The following is a 20,494-nucleotide window of genomic DNA, read 5'->3' on the forward strand; positions in this document are numbered from 1 at the left end:
TTTCCCAAATTTTTCTGCATTTCATTTTGGTTTTGTTTGTCATTTTTGAATGTTTATTTTTAGTTGATTTTTGAAAACAATCTCTTGTTTTTGTGCTTGGGATCCAAACGCCCTACGCTGGGAAAAAAGAACTCCCAAAGAAGAAGAAAAAATGATTCAATTTGTACATGGAGCCGTTGAATTTTTGTGCTTCGAATTCATCTCATCAGTAACTAGCATCAACTTAATGTCAGTATGACGATAGATCCAAAATAACACCAAATTTGCACCAATTCGACATTAAGACCAAACTGTAACACAATTCGTGTGCACTAGAGTGGCTCGAAAATGACATTTTTTAGCACAGCACTTTTTGAGTTCCCTTTGTGGTCCCAAATGCCTGTGAAAAGTTTGGGAGCGGTCGGTTGCTTCCCGGGTTTGCGCATTGCGTTCAAAGTTTGTATGGGATTTATATGGGGAAATTAATTATTTTGCATTTACGTTATTAAAGATCGCTATTTCACTCAATATGAAAAACCAGGTTTATAAAACGATAATTCAAACCTTGGTTAACAAGTTTGTCGAAACCGGTAACTAGCTACGAGTTTTCAAAAAATAGTTATAACGATTTTAAAACTTATGGTTCAATCCAAATGCAGAAATTAATTATTTCTTCCAACAGTGTCAGTACACCACGACACCGATACTTTAAACTTGAACAAATGAGAATATATTCAACGCAGAGACTTGGTACCTTTGAATGAAATGTTCAGAATGAATTGCTGAATAACACAGTCGTAATCAGAAAATGAAAAGAAGAGGGAGGGGGGAGGCTTGTGTACTCCCCAGTTCCCTTTTTAGATAGTTTAGTATAACATAAGGAGCACATCTTCAACGCAGGTTTGTACCGTTGAATTAAAAATTAATCTTACGTGTTTGAGTGCTACTATTTAAGGGCTCTACTGTTATCCCATTTAAAATGGTACAACTGTTTATAAGTTTTACATATTTTAAAACCCTATTTCTTAGCCGTTCAGAGTCAGAATTTAAAAAAAAACCTGTTTTAATCCACCTAGCGGTGCAATTGTGCCTTTCTCATTTCTCTAAACTATCGCACGGAGACTTTTTATGTTCAACATAATCGTGGAAATGTCCATTACATTCTTAGTACACTTTGCACTTATACACAATGGCATGCCAGCCACGAACTTGATGAGCTACGTGTCGACGGTGAAACACTTGAAACAAAAAATATCATACTTCATTAGCCTAATCAGCATTAGATCAATGTTATCTGCTTGCTAACTCATTTTGTCATGCGGGGGTGGGTATGTGAGGAGGGCGAAAGTCCCATGAACGAACGACTCCCCAGCTTAAATTGGTATGCTTTGTGATATAGTGGTGGTTTAAAGATGATGGGGTTGAAAGGGAGGGGTATGAGGGCTGGATGGGGTGGTGGTCTGAGGGGTGATTTAAGGAGATTTTTAAAGGAGGGGCGCGAACAGTAGAGGGGGGGGGGTGTAACCCCTCTCCGTAAACCATCAACTACGCCCCTGTTAAAATCCAGAAACCCTAAACGAGTCGAAAAAAAAATTTGGCCGGGATTAGGTTGACGTTTTTCAGAGTGATTGCATAACCTTTCTATATGAGAAAGGCAAAAATGTGCCAAAATCCAAAAAAGTGAATCGTAGTCAAATTTTTTTTCGAGTTTGCATCAAATCTCGACGTTTCATGCACCTTGAACACATTTAGCATCAAAAATAAAAATTCAGTTTTTAATTTTTCCTATAGTTTATATGAGAAATTTCTGTGTGGCCGCACTCTGAAACCCGTAATTCCGGAACCAGAATACCGATCAATCCAAAATTCAATAGCAGCCGATGGGAAGGTTGCACCTTTCATTTGAGACTAAGTTTGGGCAAATCGGTCCAGCCATCTCTGAGAAAAATGAGTGACATTATTTGACACATACGCACATACATACACACACACATACACACACACATACACACACACATACATACATACACACACACATACAGACTTTTTCCGATCTCGACGAACTGAGTCGAATGGGATATGACACTCGGCCCTCCGGGCCGGGATTAGGTTGACGTTTTTCAGAGTGATTGCATAACCTTTCTATATGAGAAAGGCAAAAAGGCATATCCTTAGATTCCTTGAAGTCTCGGAATTGTTTTTATTGAAGTTTTCGTTTGAGAATCTAAGAACGAAACCAGAATAGTTACTTCAAACAAGGGTTTTTTGATGAAATTGAGTTAGGTTCACGCAAAACAGAGGTGATCTTGGTGGACCAGCAATATACTTCAGGTTTGAACCCAACGCAATTTCCAGACCTGAGTTAGTTTTTGCATCAAGCAAAAATAACATAAATTTGTAGGTGTAAATCCTCAATATTGTAAATGTTTTTTCCCACAACAAAGATTGTAGTATGATTCATATTTGGGTCTATCAAAATATTAAGAAATTTCAATCGTTGACTTTTACAAGGACGTAATGATTCTTTGTCTTATACAAAACAATCTAAAAAGGGACTGGGGAGTACACAAGCCACTACCCCCCCCCCCCCCACCCCCGCTTCTTTTCATTTTCTGACTACGTCTATTTTATTCAGCAATTCATTTTGAACATTTCATTCAAAGATACCAAGTCTCTGCGATGAATATATTCTCATTTATCTAAGTGTTTAATGTCGATGTCGGTGGTGCACCGGCAGTGTTGGAAAAACTAATCAATTTCTGCATTTGGATTTTACCATAAGTTTTAAAATCGTTATAACTATTTTTTGAAAACTCGTAGCTAGTTACGGTCTTCGGCAAAGTTGTTAACCAAGGTTTGAACTATATTTTTATGTAGCTGGTTTTTCATTATCAGTGAAATAGGGATCTTTATCAATTAAAATGCAAAATAATTGATTTCCCCATATAAAATCCCATGCAAACTTTGAACGCAATGCGCAAACCCGGGAAGCAACCAACCGCTACCAAATTTTGCACAGGCATTTGGGACCACAAAAGGAACTCAAAAAGTGCTGTGCCCGCTAGTTTAAATCATTTTGAAGTTTTCCCATACAACCGTGAGCCACTCTAGTGTGCACACATTGGTCAATGGATTTTTATCCGATTTGGGAGTATGTTTTGTGCAATGTTTATTCCCAAAAGGGAAAAAATTGAGCTAAACCAATTTGCACATAAAAGACACAATACCTATATTTAAGTTTGATTTTTGGGTTTCTAGTTTATCTCGTCAGTAACTAGCACCAACTTGGGGCCATGTAAGACGATGCATCTAAACTAATGCTCAAATTAGCACTAGTTAGACACTAAATACAAAAACAATCTCATGGCACATATGAACGCCTAAATCAACTTGCTAGTCCTGCGTTATGTCCCGAAACGCAATAACAGAAGCACTGGTGCGCAATTTTACCAAAATCTGTACCTTGCTTCGCGGATCATCATTCAGGATCAACCAGTTGCTTGAGCAGTTCATATGTGTCATCTGACTGTTTGAATTTAGTCTCTAACTAGCGCTATTTTGGGTGCTAGTGTTTAGATACATCTTAGCCTCAAGTTGGAGAAAATTTTGCATAATGCCAAGCGTTTGGTTCACAAGCCATATACAATGAGTACGTTATCTTTTTTGATCAGCAAACCAGGGGCTTTTGTGCTTGCTTCCCTAGATATCACTCGGAACTAGCAACTTGCTTCAGTCATTTTTCGCAAGTTGTGTGACTGTTTGCTTATAATGTCCAACTGGTGCCAATGCCGTACTAAATAATTTTTAGCATCTAACGGGCCCCAAGATGATGCTAGTTGCTGATGAGATGAATTCAAAAGTCAAAAATCCAACTTTATGTAAGCCGATTTTGCGACCCCAATAACTAAATTAATGTATTATATTTTTTCCCTTTTGGAAGTGCAATTTGCATAATATTTTATGTTATGGAAAATTTAAAAAAAAAACTTAGTCCCGCTATATATTTCCAGTCGTTCAAAATTATAACACAATTTTGTGATGTTTTGATTAATCGAGATTGGTGGTTTCAAATAGTTTACTAACATTATCGAAGATTCTAGAAGTCAGCGATCATCCCGGAAAAAGTGCACTAAAAACATATTCTTGTCTTACTTTCATTCCGGTTTTCTTTAGAATGCATTGTCGAGAAGCCAACGACAAATCCGAATCGTATGTGATAGAATGTACAATCGCAAGTAGGCCTTCCCTTTATTGCTGTACGTGAGCACAAATCGAACCAAAGTGCAGAGTTTTGAGCAAACAAGTAGTAGGGTGGATGTACCAATAGTCGCATGCTTAAGGAAAACTTTTGATAAAAAATCGATTAATAGACCTATGAGCAATGTTAATACATTAAACGAAAGCTTTCAGTCCCTACTTCATAGGAAAAATATAAAGATGGCTTAATAACCAATTTATGTATTCAAAACCGCATGTACCACTATAGGAACACATGTACCAATAGTGGTGCAATCGCTAATTTCTGTTCCTATTGTTGCAAATCCCATTGCTTTCTTATGGGACATGCAACTATAGGTACGCTACATCAACTATAGGTGCAAGGGAGCTCAAAATTCTAAGAAAATCATTTTTTTCAATAGTTATTTGAGCAAATTTCAAGGATAACAGTTTTATTGTCGCATAATTTTAGTGCGATGAATCGATAAAAAAATATTTGTTGATGGTTGGTACCTTAGTTAGGCGTATAACCCACTACTGCAACTATTGGTACACCTCAACTATAGGAGCACCCACCCTAATAATCAAACCTTGCTTCCTTCAACAACAATCAAACGTAAATAGGAAGCCAAATGAAGAGCTTGTTTTTTACGATCATTTGTTTCTTGTCACCACTATTTTAGGTATTCCAACTTTTTTTATTTGTTTCGTTGGCAACTTCGTGTGTCTTCATTCAAGTTTATGTTTTATTGTTTCAACATAACTGACATCGACACACAGTCAGTCTCAACGGCGGATACCGCACCGGGGTACGAAAAACTGCCTTTTGATGCATGTTGCGCTCGCGAAGAATGAAGGAGCGCAAACGAGTGCCTTAAACTTGATCGTGCATTAAAATATTATTTTCATTATTGGCTCCTTTCTTTCGTTCATTCGTCCGTCCGTCCGCATGTCCGCCCGTCTGTCTGTCAAGTGCTGTGTGCCCGCAATCGTATCGCTTTTCGTTCAGCACGACGCTCTCGCTTGATACGGAGAAGAGAACATGGGATTGCGACTCGAAACTCGCGAGATGGGCTGTGGATGGAACACACGCAAGCGAGATTTCCATTCAACATTGGTTTGGGTCGGTCGGTCGGGTTGGTTGGGTTTGGTTTGTTGGTCTATGCTCTTCTGTTTATGTATACACATACCTACTGCTCGCTTGTTGGTCGTATATGCTCACGCGTAGTGCCTCGTCGTTCGCATAGGGAGATGGCGTGACTGGGACCTTTTAGTCTACTCCGGACGGTACCGGCTTTCGGTTGCGCTGTTTGTGTTGTCTTCCTCCGTGCACGGTTCGAAGACAGCGGCGTCGTTGTGATTCTCCTTTACCCTACTGGTTAGAAGTCGAAACAAAAAACTGTGAAATGGCTTATTTCCGATTAGCTTGTTTTATGCTGTAGAATATATTTCCCCCCATAGAATCGGAGACTTTGATAACTGGTTGTTTCTCGTGAAAAGAGCGATCCTGAAACTGGATCAAGGTTTCAGAGATCGTTTCGTTTCGTTCCATCGAATGAAGGAAAAGGGCACCAAACGAAAAAAGAGACCTTCTGCCGGAGGGCAGCTGATTTATAACCAGATCGTTTTTCTTCTATCCCACAGCGTATTTCTTCTCCCACCTTTCGACAGAGCTAGCAGAATCCAGCCCCGCGCAGCGGTGAAAAGTGTCGTGAAGAAGAAATAGAGGAATAGAGGTCATTGGTCATACCGAGTGTGTTTATATTTTAGTGTGGTGATAATTTAGCGGTGAAATTATTATTCAACAAGCAACTTATTCCGACAGCTGATAGATAAGCCGGTGGCCGGTTGATATGCTGCTTATGAATGAAAATTACCTACAACGATTAAAAAGTGATAACCTCTGTTCGGGTGAAAAATGTCGGCCAAACGCAATGAGATCATTATTGCCGGAGAAATTAGTCGACTCGCCCAACTAATCTCAATAGTGATAAGCCAAAGTGATCAGCAGTCGTCGGTGTAGGAAGAGTTTCCTGGTCCCGCCGAAGAAGCGAGCTGCAGCTGCTTGAGTGTTATTGATAAGAGTGCGATTTTGTTTTGATTTTTGAGAACCGTGGAAATTGGAAAAAATAGTAAGCGATTTGGGAAAAGGAGCTTTGTGGGACGAGAGTTGTGCACAAATAAGAAGAGTGATAAGAAAAGTTGTTCTAAATTTTTGTTTATTGTGCGTAAGGAAAACACCGGCAGGTCAACGAGCTCAACATGTTTCAGTGTATCATACAGCAACGAAACGGATGGATTCATCAGCCGAGTCCCGAGTTTCGGGATGTATTTCCAGGTTTGTATATGTGATTAGAGAAGAACGCATTCAATTGACTTGATCAAGTGTCGGGTGTTGGGCATGTTATACGCGTATTCCTTTGACATTTTTCCGTCACATTTCATCTCTTTTAGGCGATAAGGGTATTTATTTCAACGTGTTTTTGGAGTACTTAATTTAAGTCATTTCGTTATTTTTATTTAGTTATATGACTCCCTAAGAACAAATTTTGATCAAAACTTTTTGTGCATGATGGGCTATAACTTCATTTTGCATTTTTACCTCGTCTGATCAGTATCTGGCAGACCGACCTAGCCCCGGAGTATATGTTTTTCATGATAAATGAATTTGAAATCTTTTGACTAGATAAAGGTGTGGAATGATAAAGGTTTAATATGTTTCCAGTAATATTCAGTTTAGTTAACTGCCGACGATCGCAAATCAGCTCTATAGAGATAGGAAATCTTATAGAAAACGAGACAAATATGCGGTCAGGGGCAAAGGCTAAAGTCGTTTTCAAAAATTCTACCTAGTTGCAGTACTCATACAAAATGGCTCATGTGAGAAACGCTTTATATAAAGCGGGATCTTATGATACTTGAGAAGACTGCTTTCCTAATTTTTTTCTCAGGGACTGTAACTTGGTGAAATCTCATTTTTTTTTTTTCTAAAATTCAAAAATTTTATGCTAAATATGTTGACATTATATACGGAAAAGGTGTTCCGAAAAATTGTGAATGTGACATGAATTCTGGAACACTCAGACTTTTGCATAACGAAATCAAGACCGTGATCTAAAGCCATGTGTTTTATAATAACTTTGAATTTTTCTTCCATAACGCTTATATAACGTTTTTATTAGTGGCGAAATTAGTTTTTTTGTGAATTTCAGTCACGGTGATTATCAAATATTTTGCCGCCTATGACCTAGTTCACAACTTATAGGTAAATCAAATGGAGACTATTCATAGATTTAGGAAGATCCTTTGTGGTTCAACTGTACGACATGAACTGATTCATGATTCCTTACATCTTGATTATGATCGAGTTTTCGTGGTTGTGAATTAGCTCGCAAAATCAAGCAGTCTTGATATTTTTCAGTGAACTATTTTATAAAATTCTGAATATTGTTCATGTATCCGTGTCCGCTCCGTCTGTTTTCTGATTTTTAACATATTGGTTACGATGTACCATTCATGCGCGTGAAATATTTCCCAAAACAATGAACGTTCATCATATAATATGCAAAGTTGTGCATGGTTCTAATATTTTCACATGAACAATTTCACAAAACCTATTCATGGATCTATTTTTAACTTTGCTGGATCTTGATGTTACATACCTTTTTGCGAGAAACAAATTGAGGAATGTTTGAGTTTCGCTAAAGGTACCTATGTAGCAATTTACATTTTTCAGTGTAAAACAAGCATTGGAAATATTAATAATTCGCGGAGTAATGGTCTTTTGCCCGAAACCCTTACGATGAACACGATTTCAGCTGATCTGCAGCATTTTCACAGATCAACTAAAATCTTTAAACTCAAAAAAAAAAATTCCAATGTATTAATTTAGTTTGACGATTAGTTAAATGAATTAATATTGTTTCTGTGTACGTGATCGTTTTCCCAGAAGATCAACGCTCTAAAAATTTTGTACCTAAATATTCTTTTATACGAAATAAAAAATGGTTGGCGGGTAATGTCAGAGACATAACCGCAATGAAGTAGAATACACTTAAGTTTTCCCTTCTAACTTGTGCCGTAAATTGTCATCGGAATCTCTAAGTAAATCGTTTTGAATGATTTTTTTTTCAAATTTGAAAAAAAATATCATCGCGTTTAGTGCTCTGGACTATACAAACACTTTAAAACCATGAACATTTTCTCCAGTACGATATTTGCAATTAATGAGCCTAATTTAATAGTACTATTATTTACAACAAAAATGGGCACAAACCGCAAGTTAATCCTAATGTTTTTTGCGATTAGTTTGGTGTTAAAATACCCTAATTTATTTGTAATTTATGTGGTGAAAATTAAATTATTTCTGTCAAATAAAAGATCTATGTAAGGTTCATGCACACTTTCTTGACTCTTTTGAAGTTCTGCGATATTGAAGATTGTATTGGAAATTAGTAAAAAAATTGGATTATGTATATGACACGACAATGGCAACATAAAAATATAGCCCCTTCAAGAGCGTGCAACACAGATCGCGAATGAATTTCAATCTGTCATAACTATCGACTGAAGACGGGCTGTAGACTGTAAAAACTTCTGTAGAGCACACTGCAGTCAACTCTCCTGCTACCAAATGCTACAATCTGCTAGATAAAAACTCTGAAACCAAGTACAACACCATGCTCTTTGCCTTTACTTTTAAACTAATCACTAAGTTAGTGAAAAACATTCTATCGGCACAGATAATCAGGCTGGATAAACTGGGATAAATTAACTTTGAGTCCAGTTACGCTCAAAGCATGACGTGGTATGAATTTTAGACTAATGAGAACACCTGCTCAAGTTGCAGAGATTAAGTCCTAGTTTTAAAATTCTCAGTTTTAGGTTATAGATCAGTTCAAATTATGAATCTAAAACTGAATCACACTAGAACGTGTTCTTAGGTCGTTACCTGACTCGAAAATATCTTTTCCAATCTATTGAGCCTGAGTGTATGGTCTGAATACTTTTTGTGCATTCAAAACAGTAGTTCTAAGCGTGTTTCGAATGAAGCAAGAAAAAGAGCGGCGACGTACAACAAAAAGTACGAAGCAAAGCTGTTCGTAATAAGAAATAAAAACCCCTCTACTGGGGATGTGATTGTATCCGTTCCAATCCCACTTGTAAACCCCTATATTAAACACTATGCTGCTGAGTACACTCTAAGGAACCTGATTGATATAAAATGCTAATGCTTGCATACATGCGATTACAATAAAAACCAATCAGTGCTTTATCTTGGCCATATTGCATTACCCTTGGGATGAATATCAAAGAATCGCTGCAGATATGCTTCGCAACTTTTTGAAACAAACTGAAACTGCTCTAACATAGCTCAATCTTCTCGCCAACCAATATCTACCTACAGAAACATATCAGATGCCTCAGTGTAAAAAAACGTATCACGCATATTCGAAAAATTAATCGTGAGTTAGGTTAGGTTAGGTAGTTAGGTTCACCACTCTCAAACCGCCGAAAACATGTATCAATAAAATGCACACACAAGCAGAAAGATAAATTTACTTATCCCAACGCAACACCCACTAGTCGCACAGTGTTGAACTCAATCCAAAAAACATCGTAAATTAAAAACATTCAAGCCATACACGGTCCACCTGTATACGAGTCAATGCCACCACTGCCGGAACCCCATAGTAGGGGTATATGCTATGTATTTTCGGCATCACCTCGCACACAGTTAAACCGTGTAAAACTTGCACCCGTTCCCCAGTTGTGTGCAGTTTATTGTGCGCTCCCTACCACGCCGTGCAAACTGAATCCATGCATGTGCACAAATGAATTGTATTGTCCGGACAATTTAGCCATGATGATGCTCGCTTATTATTCGAGTGACGAATGATTAAAACGTACACGCGGCACATCCATTTGTTAATTGTCCGTATTTGATTGAGTCACTCAGGTGTGAGTGTGTGCATGTTCCAATGGTACCGAAAATCCATAGCGTCTACCGCGTACCATCTGGACAACACAGTCAACATGTTGCTCGTTCGGAAAGTGAGCGTCGACTAATACAAAACGAGCACACGTGACCTGTGTAAATAACTTTTCCGTATATGATGAAGCGTTTAGATATTATTATTTTATATTCGGGATTGCAGATATTTTGTCGCATGTAAATTTTGGGCGTTCGTTGATGTGATGGCACTGTAAGGGAACACGTATCCGCCGGTCGGCCAACTTTTCTTTGGACTGAGCAAACTAATTTCTATGTTTGTTTGGGGTTTGTTTTACCAACGGGGGAACTGATCCACAGAGCATTCAATGTGCTTAGGGAAAACACATGGCCTTATTTAAGTGGAATGATGACTTCAATCATGTATAATGTTTGAGAATTGGCAATTCGCGAGAGGGATCGGGGACCGGTTGGCAATTACCTTCAGTTATGTCCGCACGAAGAATAAGTGTTTTTCTGTCATGTTCATTGGTTAGCGTTCAATTCTATCTCATGCCCCCACGCGAGTCTGGGTGTATTGATGATATTTGGTCCTTGGACAGGCGACGACTGGGTGCTGTTGGCCTTCTGCCGGTGGTGGCAGAGTGAGGGGGTGCGAGCGGATCTGGCCGGGAAGACAATACCGTAAAGACGAATTGTTGTTGGGGAGTTGGCTCCAATGGGACTTTGATTTGACTGGTGTCGATGATCGCGGGTCGATGCGTACTGAAGGTTCGCTGCATCTGTTTTGGTGAATCTAATTTCAAGTTCCGTTATTGGTAACAGGCCCGTGCATCGGGTTAACTATCCTCTGTATTTCCCTTCATTGTTCGATATAATCGTTCGTATACGTGTATTTCACAAACTGGATTGAGGAAAATAGGAAATACTTTCGTTGATTTATAACATCTCGAGCTATCATAACTCTGTCTGTATAACGTGTTATCACTCGGTAGTTTGCAACCCAAAAATATATCGTAGGGAAGGAATATCAAAATTAGTCTAAATAATGTCGCAATAAATAGTGATCCGGCCCATTACGCAGATAAGATTAGCTTTTCTAGGCAATACTCCCACGGTCGGCTGTGTGGGGTTGGAATTGCTTTTGTTTGGTAAACGTGGGATACTCTCGGTGGCCGGCTGCCCAGAGTTTGGAAAGAACCAAAAACTAAACAAGATCTTCTTTTTTGAGCGATCGTGTTCTCGAAGACTAAATAAACTACTACCTAGTGCTTTGCAGGTCGGATCGCTTGCTTGGAGCGAATCCTAGACCCTATATCCTTCCAAACCACTAACTCCGCGACATCTATGGAACAGTCTGATGAACCTTCTATATGCGGAATGTTATATATTATTTATATTATTTATATATTATTTTTATATTTATTCAAACGATCGCCGGGTAAAATCAGCACCGACACGATAGAAACCACGAACAAATTCGTCGCGTGATTGAATATTATTAAAAATATAAGCAGTGCTCCTCATAGCCGGCTATCCGGAGTTCAAGGTGCTCATTTTTCTAATCGTATTAATACAACAAATAAATTTCCCAAATTCTCTGCAGCCGGCTGCCCAGAGCAATTATTACATGATAACGCTATTGACACATTTACTAACAACTCTCCCCTTCCCGTGATACATGTGGAGATGCAGAGGATTCCTCGGTCTCTAGTAGCAACATGTATCGGACTAACATTCCTTCCTTTCCCAGAAGATCTGCATTCGGACGTAGCCGGCGTCGGTATTGATCAGCATGCAGGGATCAGAATAGATTGTACAATGTGGCTCATCATGTTATTCCCAAGCATGTTGTTCCAATGAACATTTTGCAACCTAATTTGGTTCTGGTCAATAACGGAGTAGCAACTACGGGCGATCTCTTATGCTTATGCTTATGCTTTATGATGAAGCGTTTAGATATTGCTTTTTGACGGCTCTGCCTGAAAAGGCTTGCAAATTACGCATTCTCCCGTTGTCAAAGAATTTTCTAAAAATCCGTATTTGCTTTATTTATAGTAGTCATACAATTTTGCAAATCGAATACAAAACGCGTGCACATATTTCCGATCAGATAGTGCAAAAATATAGCGATTTAAATTTCAGTGAAACGAAAGTTGTTCGCATTTAAAAACAGGGGAAAATTTCTCAGCAGAAATTTTTGGAACGCAACCCTAGTATTGAAACATTAGAAGTATTCTACTGCATAAAATTTATACAAAAAAGAGGAATCTTTAAGGTACCAGAAAAATTAAATGTAAAAAAGAAAAATTAACTACGAACAATTGTAAAATAACGAGGATGATCGATTGCATAGTTTATCGGGAACCATGATCACGGAATTGTTACTCTTGGAAAGACATTTTTTTTTGTTTTTTTTTCCTTCGGACTTTGTCCGCACTGAGTTTCTATAACCGACGCCAGTGAGATGACTCCACCATCTGGACCCTAAATATCGGCTCATCAACACATTGACCGGAACCAACGGCTTCATTTTCCTTCTGAAGGAAGACGTGCGCCCACATTTTTCATCTCAGAAAATCCCAAAGACCGGGCCTGGAATTGAACCCAGACGCACTGGGGTGAATGGCGGTCACGCTTACCATTCAACCACAGGTGCCGTAAAAATCACATTTTGAAAAAAAAAATCGAATTTAAAGCTTCGAAGCGCTGTAACATTCAATCTATTGTTCCGATCTTTATGAAAAACTGGAAAAGCTTTCTTTATGAAAGTTATGAAAAATTGGAAAAGTTATACTTGATTAGCAATCACTCATTCACTCACTGTCTACCGTTATTGAGACCGCCATGTCTAACTCATATGCGACAAAATTACTATTTGAAGCAGTTCTATGCGGCAACACTACTTCTGGCAAGGATGTCCCAAACCGATAAATAAATGTGAAAGTCAGTCTACCTTCCCATTTTGTACAGCACAAAAGCAAAAGCTATTAGAAAGTTAGCAAACAATTCCACCTACCACTTTGTTCTGTATCCACTGGCACTGTACAAACAATACTGTATCGTTCCCTCTGGTTGCGTGGCCAAATGAGTAATCCGCGGAAAATAGTACAGGGCCAACGGGAAAATACCATTTCGATATACTCATATTACAACGTATTTCAAATAGTTATAACTTTTGGTTTAGTCAAGATTAGCCCACATGAACAACCAAGGTTTATACCTGGGGCTACTTTCTTTCATTTGAGCACTAACAGTTATAGTTATTATTTTTGGAACTTAAGTTCTGGCAATTTTTATGGCTTGATAGCACCGGAACAGTGTCGCCAGAAACACTTTCAGTTTACGATGCAAAATCAAATTTTATATCTTCGTTATTTTCAAAAGTTGTTGAAAACTGATAATCCCAATCAATTTTGACTGTCGTCGATTACTCTGTTGTGAATATATTAGAAGAACAGTGTGTTGAGCATCGGAAAGTAAAAATTAAACAGCTTCTAGCACTGCGATAGAAGCACCTAGAATAATCTAAAAAGCTTTGTCGTGCTTCTTGACCCCAACCAATGGAACGGAAAATAGGATTTGAAGCCTATATACTCTAGGAAAAAGTTGTACATAAAAGGGTTATTCTCAAGGATACGTACAGCTACACCACATCCGTAGCCATATACTAGAGGAAGAAAAACATGACATCGTTGATGGTAAAATTGAAGTACGTGCAAACGACGGGGAACCAAATCAGACCACAAAAAATTAATGAAATACTGAGACGTATGACCAGAGCGATACGTCGATTAACATTTTTACTGTCGCTGACAACCGCATTCGGAGGGCATGTGACTGACCAAATCTGTTTTTGTAGCTAAAGGAGGAAAATAATTAACTACAAGCGGATACCGTTGTGCACCTACAATGGTCAGCTTCCTACGTGCTCCAATAACTGATGCGTTTTGTTCACCGAAATCTACTGCCAGTACAAACTGCGCAGTAACAACGATTGCGTCTAGTGCCTCCAAATCAACAACAAACAACTTCAATAAAGAAGCAACCATCAATGAAAAAGGATATGAGTCATTCCGCGCGATATGGCGGTAGACGCTATGGATTTTCGGTACCATTGGAACATGCACACACTCACACCTGAGTGACTCAATCAAATACGGACAATTTACAAATGGAGGTGCCGCGTGTACGTTTTAATCATTCGTCACTCGAATAATAAACGAGCATCATCATGGCTAAATTGTCCGGACAATACAATTCATTTGTGCACATGCATGGATTCAGTTTGCACGGCGTGGTGGGGAGCGCACAATAAACTGCACACAGCTGGGGAACGGGCGCAAGTTTTACACGGTTAAACTGTGTGCGAGGTGATTCCGAAAATACATAGCATCTACCCCTACTACGGGATTTCGGCTGTGTCTGCATTGACTGGTACACAGTTGGACCGTGTAGGGCTTGCATGTTTTTGCGATGTTTTTTGGATTGAGTTCAACACCGCACGGTTCAACACCTACTGCGTTGGGATAAGTTAATTTATCTTTCTGCTTGTGTGTGCGTTTTATTGATACATGTTTTCGGCGATTTGTGGGTGATGCACCTATTGGCATTCACATTTCATTTTGCAAATATGCGTGAAACGTTTTTTTTATCACTGAGGCATCTGACATGTTTCTGTAGGTAGATATTGGTTAGAGCAGTTTCAGTTTGTTTCAAAAAGTTGCGAAGCTTATCTGTAGCGATTCTTGAAATCCACCTTCACGGATTTGAACCAATTTTGGAGAAATTGTACATGTAGGGCCAATAAACAAAAATCCAAATGTTTGTGGCTATTTAACCACCCTTCGGACCATGGAAGCACCCCTCGTTTTGACAAATTGCCAAAACTTTTGAATTTCTATTGATTATATCTCCGATTCTAATTACTCTAGAACTAATCCGCAAGATGGTTTTTGGAAGGAAATTGTTTGAGGAGTTTAGAAAAAATATATGATTTAGCGGCAGCGCTGTCAACTATGCGATTTTTTCTCTCACAAATTAAAAGTTAATTTTTCTCCTAAAGCGAATATTTTAATTTTGAAATTCTGACGCCATCGTGTTCCCTTGATATTTTTACACAAAAACGCTTATAATTTCAATATTTCATTTTCCCAAACAAAATTCCGTTTTTTGGGCGAATATCGAGAAAGTCTTCACATGGTCATTAAAACCGATTCTGTTGTGGTACGGGTAAATCAAATACGTAGTGTTTTTTATGATTTCTCGTCTTCATGATAAATTATGTGTGAACTCAGTATACTCAGGTTAAATTTTTGTCGTTGTGCGCTTGTGATTTTATAAGAGAACTTGAGTTTTATTGCTTCAAAGCAGTTTAGGATGCAGTCAAATTATATTGAAGTCATAAGTATTTTTCATTTAAAAATACCACGATGCATTAGAATTTTCAAAATTAAAATATATGTATTGCGATAAAATGCAATGTAAGCTTTAAACTAGAAATATTGCATATTTGGCAACACTGTGCCCAAAAATACTAGTTTTTTCTACATCGATAAATTTCCTTTAAAATGCATCTCATCGATTAACGCTAATTGCGCTGCTAAACTGTTGAATATAAGCGCAGTTAAAAACATTAATTCTTTGCCAAAGCTCGAACTTAGCGTTAGGGGGGTCATCGTGTAGCTACATTGTTATTAGAAGCGTATCGAAAATTGTCAAAAAATGCTGCGTCATTTATGAATGTAGTGTTAATAAAGACTAATACTGTTCGAGCATGATGGAGAGATCGTTATCATCGTTGTAATTTGATTTTTTAGTCAAAATATGTCGGCCCAGAGCTCAAAAAAATTGACATCCCTGCGTGAACTTGAAAGAAAACAAAATTCAACTCATGCCCGGCGCGATGAATGAAATGTTTGGTACGTTTCCCTCGTCATTCGTTCTCCCGACACAGCGCATTCTCGTTCGGATATGTTCGGTTTCAGAAGAAAACTGATTTTGGTTTCTATGCTAACTCTGAGGGGGATTATTGAGCAAAAGAGCACCAGATAAAGATTACGCTGTTAACTGATGCTGAAAAATGTTCAAGATGCCAACTTCTGCCTTCAAGCTGTCCACATAATAACAAATGAATGCTTTGGTTGATGAAGAAATTTATGTGTCCTCTGCATTCAAGCATTCGTTTCTTCCTGAAATTTCAGTCTGCTGGAATGTTACTGAATGAGGGAGGCGGTAAATCTGATTGTTGGTTTCGGTAAATACAAGCAGAAATAGGTAATTGATTTTGAATTTTCGCAGCACTGTGTTGGCCTGACGTTATGGTATTATAACGTGAAATTCAGCAAATATATCCAATTGTTCGTGCAGATAGAGGCACACGTCGATAGTGTGAATCAATCTTCCCAAATGAACATCGTACACAATGTTCGCTCTGGTTCTGTGCTCATATTAAACCCATATTTTGTGTACAAACTCGAGCACGCTGTTTCGTACCAAAACACGTGTCCATGTTCGCCTGCATAACCGAACCCTATGTACGTACACGGTTTGCGTACATCTCGTGTACACACAGGTTCGTGGCATCAGTTTTATCTTTCTCACTTTCATCATCACAAGCGTTGACTCTTTTTGCCTTGTTCGAATCGTTCTCGCGTACCCACCCGGTGTACGTACACGGATGTTTGAGCTAGAGTTTGCACATCGTTCGCTGGGAAGTCTGATGATGATGATGATTAAAAAATATAACTTCAAGCATAAGTGTGAACCAGTTTACACCAAGTATCAAGCAGCATCCTTGAAGAATAGCGCAAACAGAGATGGTTTCATGTTACTTCCTTGTGTAACCCTGTAATTTTCTGCAAAAAAATTATGTAACACGTCATTCAAGCTGCTGACATAAAAACCTTCACTTTAAAAACCGTGAAAAATTATCCGGTTCTTACAAAGTAATTCACCGACTTTCGTTCTAAGTAATAGCAGACTTCCGATTTTAAATGTAACGATATACGGGTTTTTACCGGTTTCTATAGTAGAAATTCATCCTTGCCGACTTTTTTGGACGATAACTTTTATGCTATACTTATGCTGAAAGATATCAGTCCGAACTTGAAGTTTATATCCGATTTTTACATTCTAATATATTTATTTCAGGTCGCTCATTTAATTTCAGATTTTCTCCGATTAACAAACATCATTCCCAGTTCAGAAGTTTAAGTGCTCGAAATGAAATAGACGTGACAGATTGCAAAAAAAACTTAGCTGATTTTTGAAATTTAAGTTTTAATTTAATTTAATTTTTAAGTTCTAATCTAATTAAATAATAATCTGTCTAATGCAACCCAGACTGTAATTATCAAACTCTTGGTTCTGAAGATAAAATTAGAAAAATAAGGAACATTTTTTGAATTGATTAAGTTTCCTGTGTTTCCAGATGGAAGGACTGATGTAATTTTTGTTATTCGTCCCGTGGTACATTTGTGTGCCCATATTTTGAAGAACTACACTGAATGAATATATCGCACGGATTTGTAACGAAAAAGCTTGTCATAACGTTGCTATACCTAAACGTCAGAGGAAAGAGGTTCTTCTAATATTAACAGATTGATTACTATCTTCTTTTTCAAATCCACATTCACCATTCGTTAGAGTTAGTGCAACATGTTCATTCTTACTAGGAAATACGCAGTGTTCCTCAAGGAAGATTTGCAGAAACCAATAACTTTTTTTCCTGAAACAGTTTTTGGTTGAATTGGAAGCGACCATGCTGCTTCCTGGAGCTGATGTTTTCGTCATTTTGAAGTTTTAATGATTTATACAAAATAGTGCTCTTTGGAAATATAATTTACAAAAGAGATAGAAAAATCTCCGTTTTTTGCACGCCAAATCTTCGTACTGGATAGTTTTTTTTCGTTTCACTGAATCGTACGCTGCCTTGTAATCTACAAACTCATAATGAGTCCACTCTTTGTATTCAGTAATTTTCAGTAATTTATTCAGGATTTGTCACAGGGTATACGCACGGTTTGTTGTTGAACGTTCTTTTCGAAACCTGCTATGGTATTTGCCATCAAAAGATTTAGCCAACAAGCGCAGTGTACCTAACGGAACACGAAAGAGTTGCAGTAAGGATTGTGATTTCTCGATAGGTATTGCACTCAAGTTTATGACCCTTCGTGTATATAGGGTATATGAGCCCATGCACCCGATCCAATGGCATTCCTGTTTATGATAACCTTTCAATTTGTTTGACCTTCTACAAAGTTATTTAGAACAATGAAGTACACATTTTTATCTATGGTAAGAGCTTCTAGATGTTACAATGTTCCAATAAAATTGTAAACGGGATCAATCTACGAAATCATCGTAAATATTGTTTTTATCGCGATATGCAGTATTCTTCGGCCTTTCGTATATATCTTCAACAAAGTTGATTTATATAATATACTGAACAACTTTACTGAAGACACCAAGTCTAGCCATTTTTTTCAAATCGATTCTTCATATCCGATTACTTTTAGGAGGATTAATCAATAAAACGATTTAATTAGAATATCTGGTGCATCATTTTGTAATACTTTTTCGAAGATATTGAAGTTAAGAGTTTCGAAATTATTTATTTCACTTTTGTAATGAGCATAACTGTCTACAAAATAAATACTTGACTTATGTTTTATTGTGCTTAATTATTTCAATTTTTTTTTCCAATTCGTTTATTTGATAAGGCAGGTTTGCGTTAGCTTAAAGGTGCCAATTTTGTTTTGTTTTACATTTTAAATTACTTAAAACTAGGAGATTACATATTGATTAGCTATACATATACACAAGGGGGTAATATAATTTTCGTAAGATTAGGGGGTCATTTAGGTTTTATGGCAATATGGTTTGACATTTTTAGCAATGAGATTATTGGAGCAAATAATGTTTAACTAAGGGGGAAAATTTATACGACTATCTTAAAAGTAGAAATAATTAGAGGGCGTGATTAAATTTTGTAAAGATTCGGAGACATTAATTAGAGTTATTTTATGTGGTAGTAGAGTTGGGCATTTTCAACGAGATCATATAATATAATAGTTAAAACTAGAAAAGGCAAGAAGAGCTAAATGCTTCATGAAGATATTTGGGGGGGGGGGGGGGGGGGAAGGGGTGTTACTTCTGTGTATAAGAGTCAGGGGAAGTAGGGTGGACAAACATGGCAGGGGGAGAACATTATTTCAGTTTCAGACTTCGGGAGATCAACGGATGGATTACAGAATCAGGGTGGCCTTCATCAGGAAGAATCATGTACTGGGACGCCGGGTGGTCGTTCTTAAGATGGCAGGGGTTTCTCCAGACGATTTCGTAGTGCGGCTTAGATGTTGATCGGCTACATTTCGAGTTGTGCGTGTGATGTTCGTGCTTTAGGTCCCGTGTTTGTTGGCTCATTTGACAGGGATGATTTGTGTCGCCTTGGAGTCGCATCAAACCATCGTGGGTGTATGGTACAGGTGGAAGAGAGCGTTTCTGAGAATGATAAGGAAAAAGGGGCAGTTAAAGTTGGATATTGATGGTTTTTATGAAGGTGTATATAAGGGACATATAGAGGACATCGCGGCTTGCCAACACATCTCGAACCGGGACGTTGGGTGGTCTTCCTCGGGCCCGGAGGGTGTCCATAAGCCGAGACCTGGCGAAACTGTACTCGGTGCACGCCCAGACTATGTGATCTATATCGTGATAACCGTCGCCACAAGCGCAGATACCACTCTCCACGAGCCCAATACGTCGGAGATGTGCATCCAGCGTGTAATGGTTCGCCATGAGTCGAGACATCACACGAATGAAGTCACGACCCACATCCATCCCCTTGAACCAAGGTTTCGTCGATACCTTAGGGACTATCGAATGTAGCCACCTTCCTAGCTCCCCATTGCTCCACGAGGTTTGCCAACTTTCGAGGGTTCTCTGATGAGTAATACTGAAAAATTCGTGGAAGCAAATTGGTCTTTCAAAAACGTCACCTTCAATGGCACCCACCTTAGCTAAGGAGTCCGCCTTCTCATTGCCCGGAATGGAGCAATGAGAAGGGACCCACACCAAGGTAATCTGGAAAGATTTGTCAGATAAAGCACTCAGTAGCTCCCGTATTTTCCCCAAAAAATACGAGGAATGCTTTCCATGTTTCATCGAGCGAATAGCGTCAATGGAACTGAGGCTATCCGAAACGATGAAGTAATGGTCTGCGGGTAATGTTTCAATGACTCCAAGGGTATACTGAATGGCAGCTAGTTCTGCGGCGTAAACTGAAGCAGGGTCACTGAGTTTGTAGGACGCGGTGAACTTTTGATTGAAAATACCGAAGCC

General features: G+C 38.4%; 1 protein-coding gene across 4 annotated transcripts in view; it reads left to right on the forward strand.

Annotated features, from left to right (window-relative positions):
• LOC131690264 (SLIT-ROBO Rho GTPase-activating protein 1-like) overlaps window positions 1-20,494 on the forward strand; it is a 417,012-nt gene that overhangs the window by 254,763 nt on the left and 141,755 nt on the right. Inside the window, exons 1-2 of one of the 4 annotated variants that reach the window (XM_058975899.1) lie at window positions 5,493-5,575; window positions 5,842-6,535. The exons of 2 other annotated variants lie outside the window; for them this stretch is intronic. In XM_058975899.1, coding sequence (XP_058831882.1) covers window positions 6,460-6,535 — 76 coding nt within the window. In that variant the 5' untranslated portion in view covers window positions 5,493-5,575; window positions 5,842-6,459. Of the gene's footprint in view, window positions 1-5,492; window positions 5,576-5,841; window positions 6,536-20,494 lie in introns of those variants that run through there. One more of the 4 variants, XM_058975898.1, reaches the window with a different exon arrangement.

This window comes from Topomyia yanbarensis, chromosome 3 (assembly GCF_030247195.1).
Source record: "Topomyia yanbarensis strain Yona2022 chromosome 3, ASM3024719v1, whole genome shotgun sequence".
Taxonomy (NCBI): domain Eukaryota; kingdom Metazoa; phylum Arthropoda; class Insecta; order Diptera; family Culicidae; genus Topomyia; species Topomyia yanbarensis.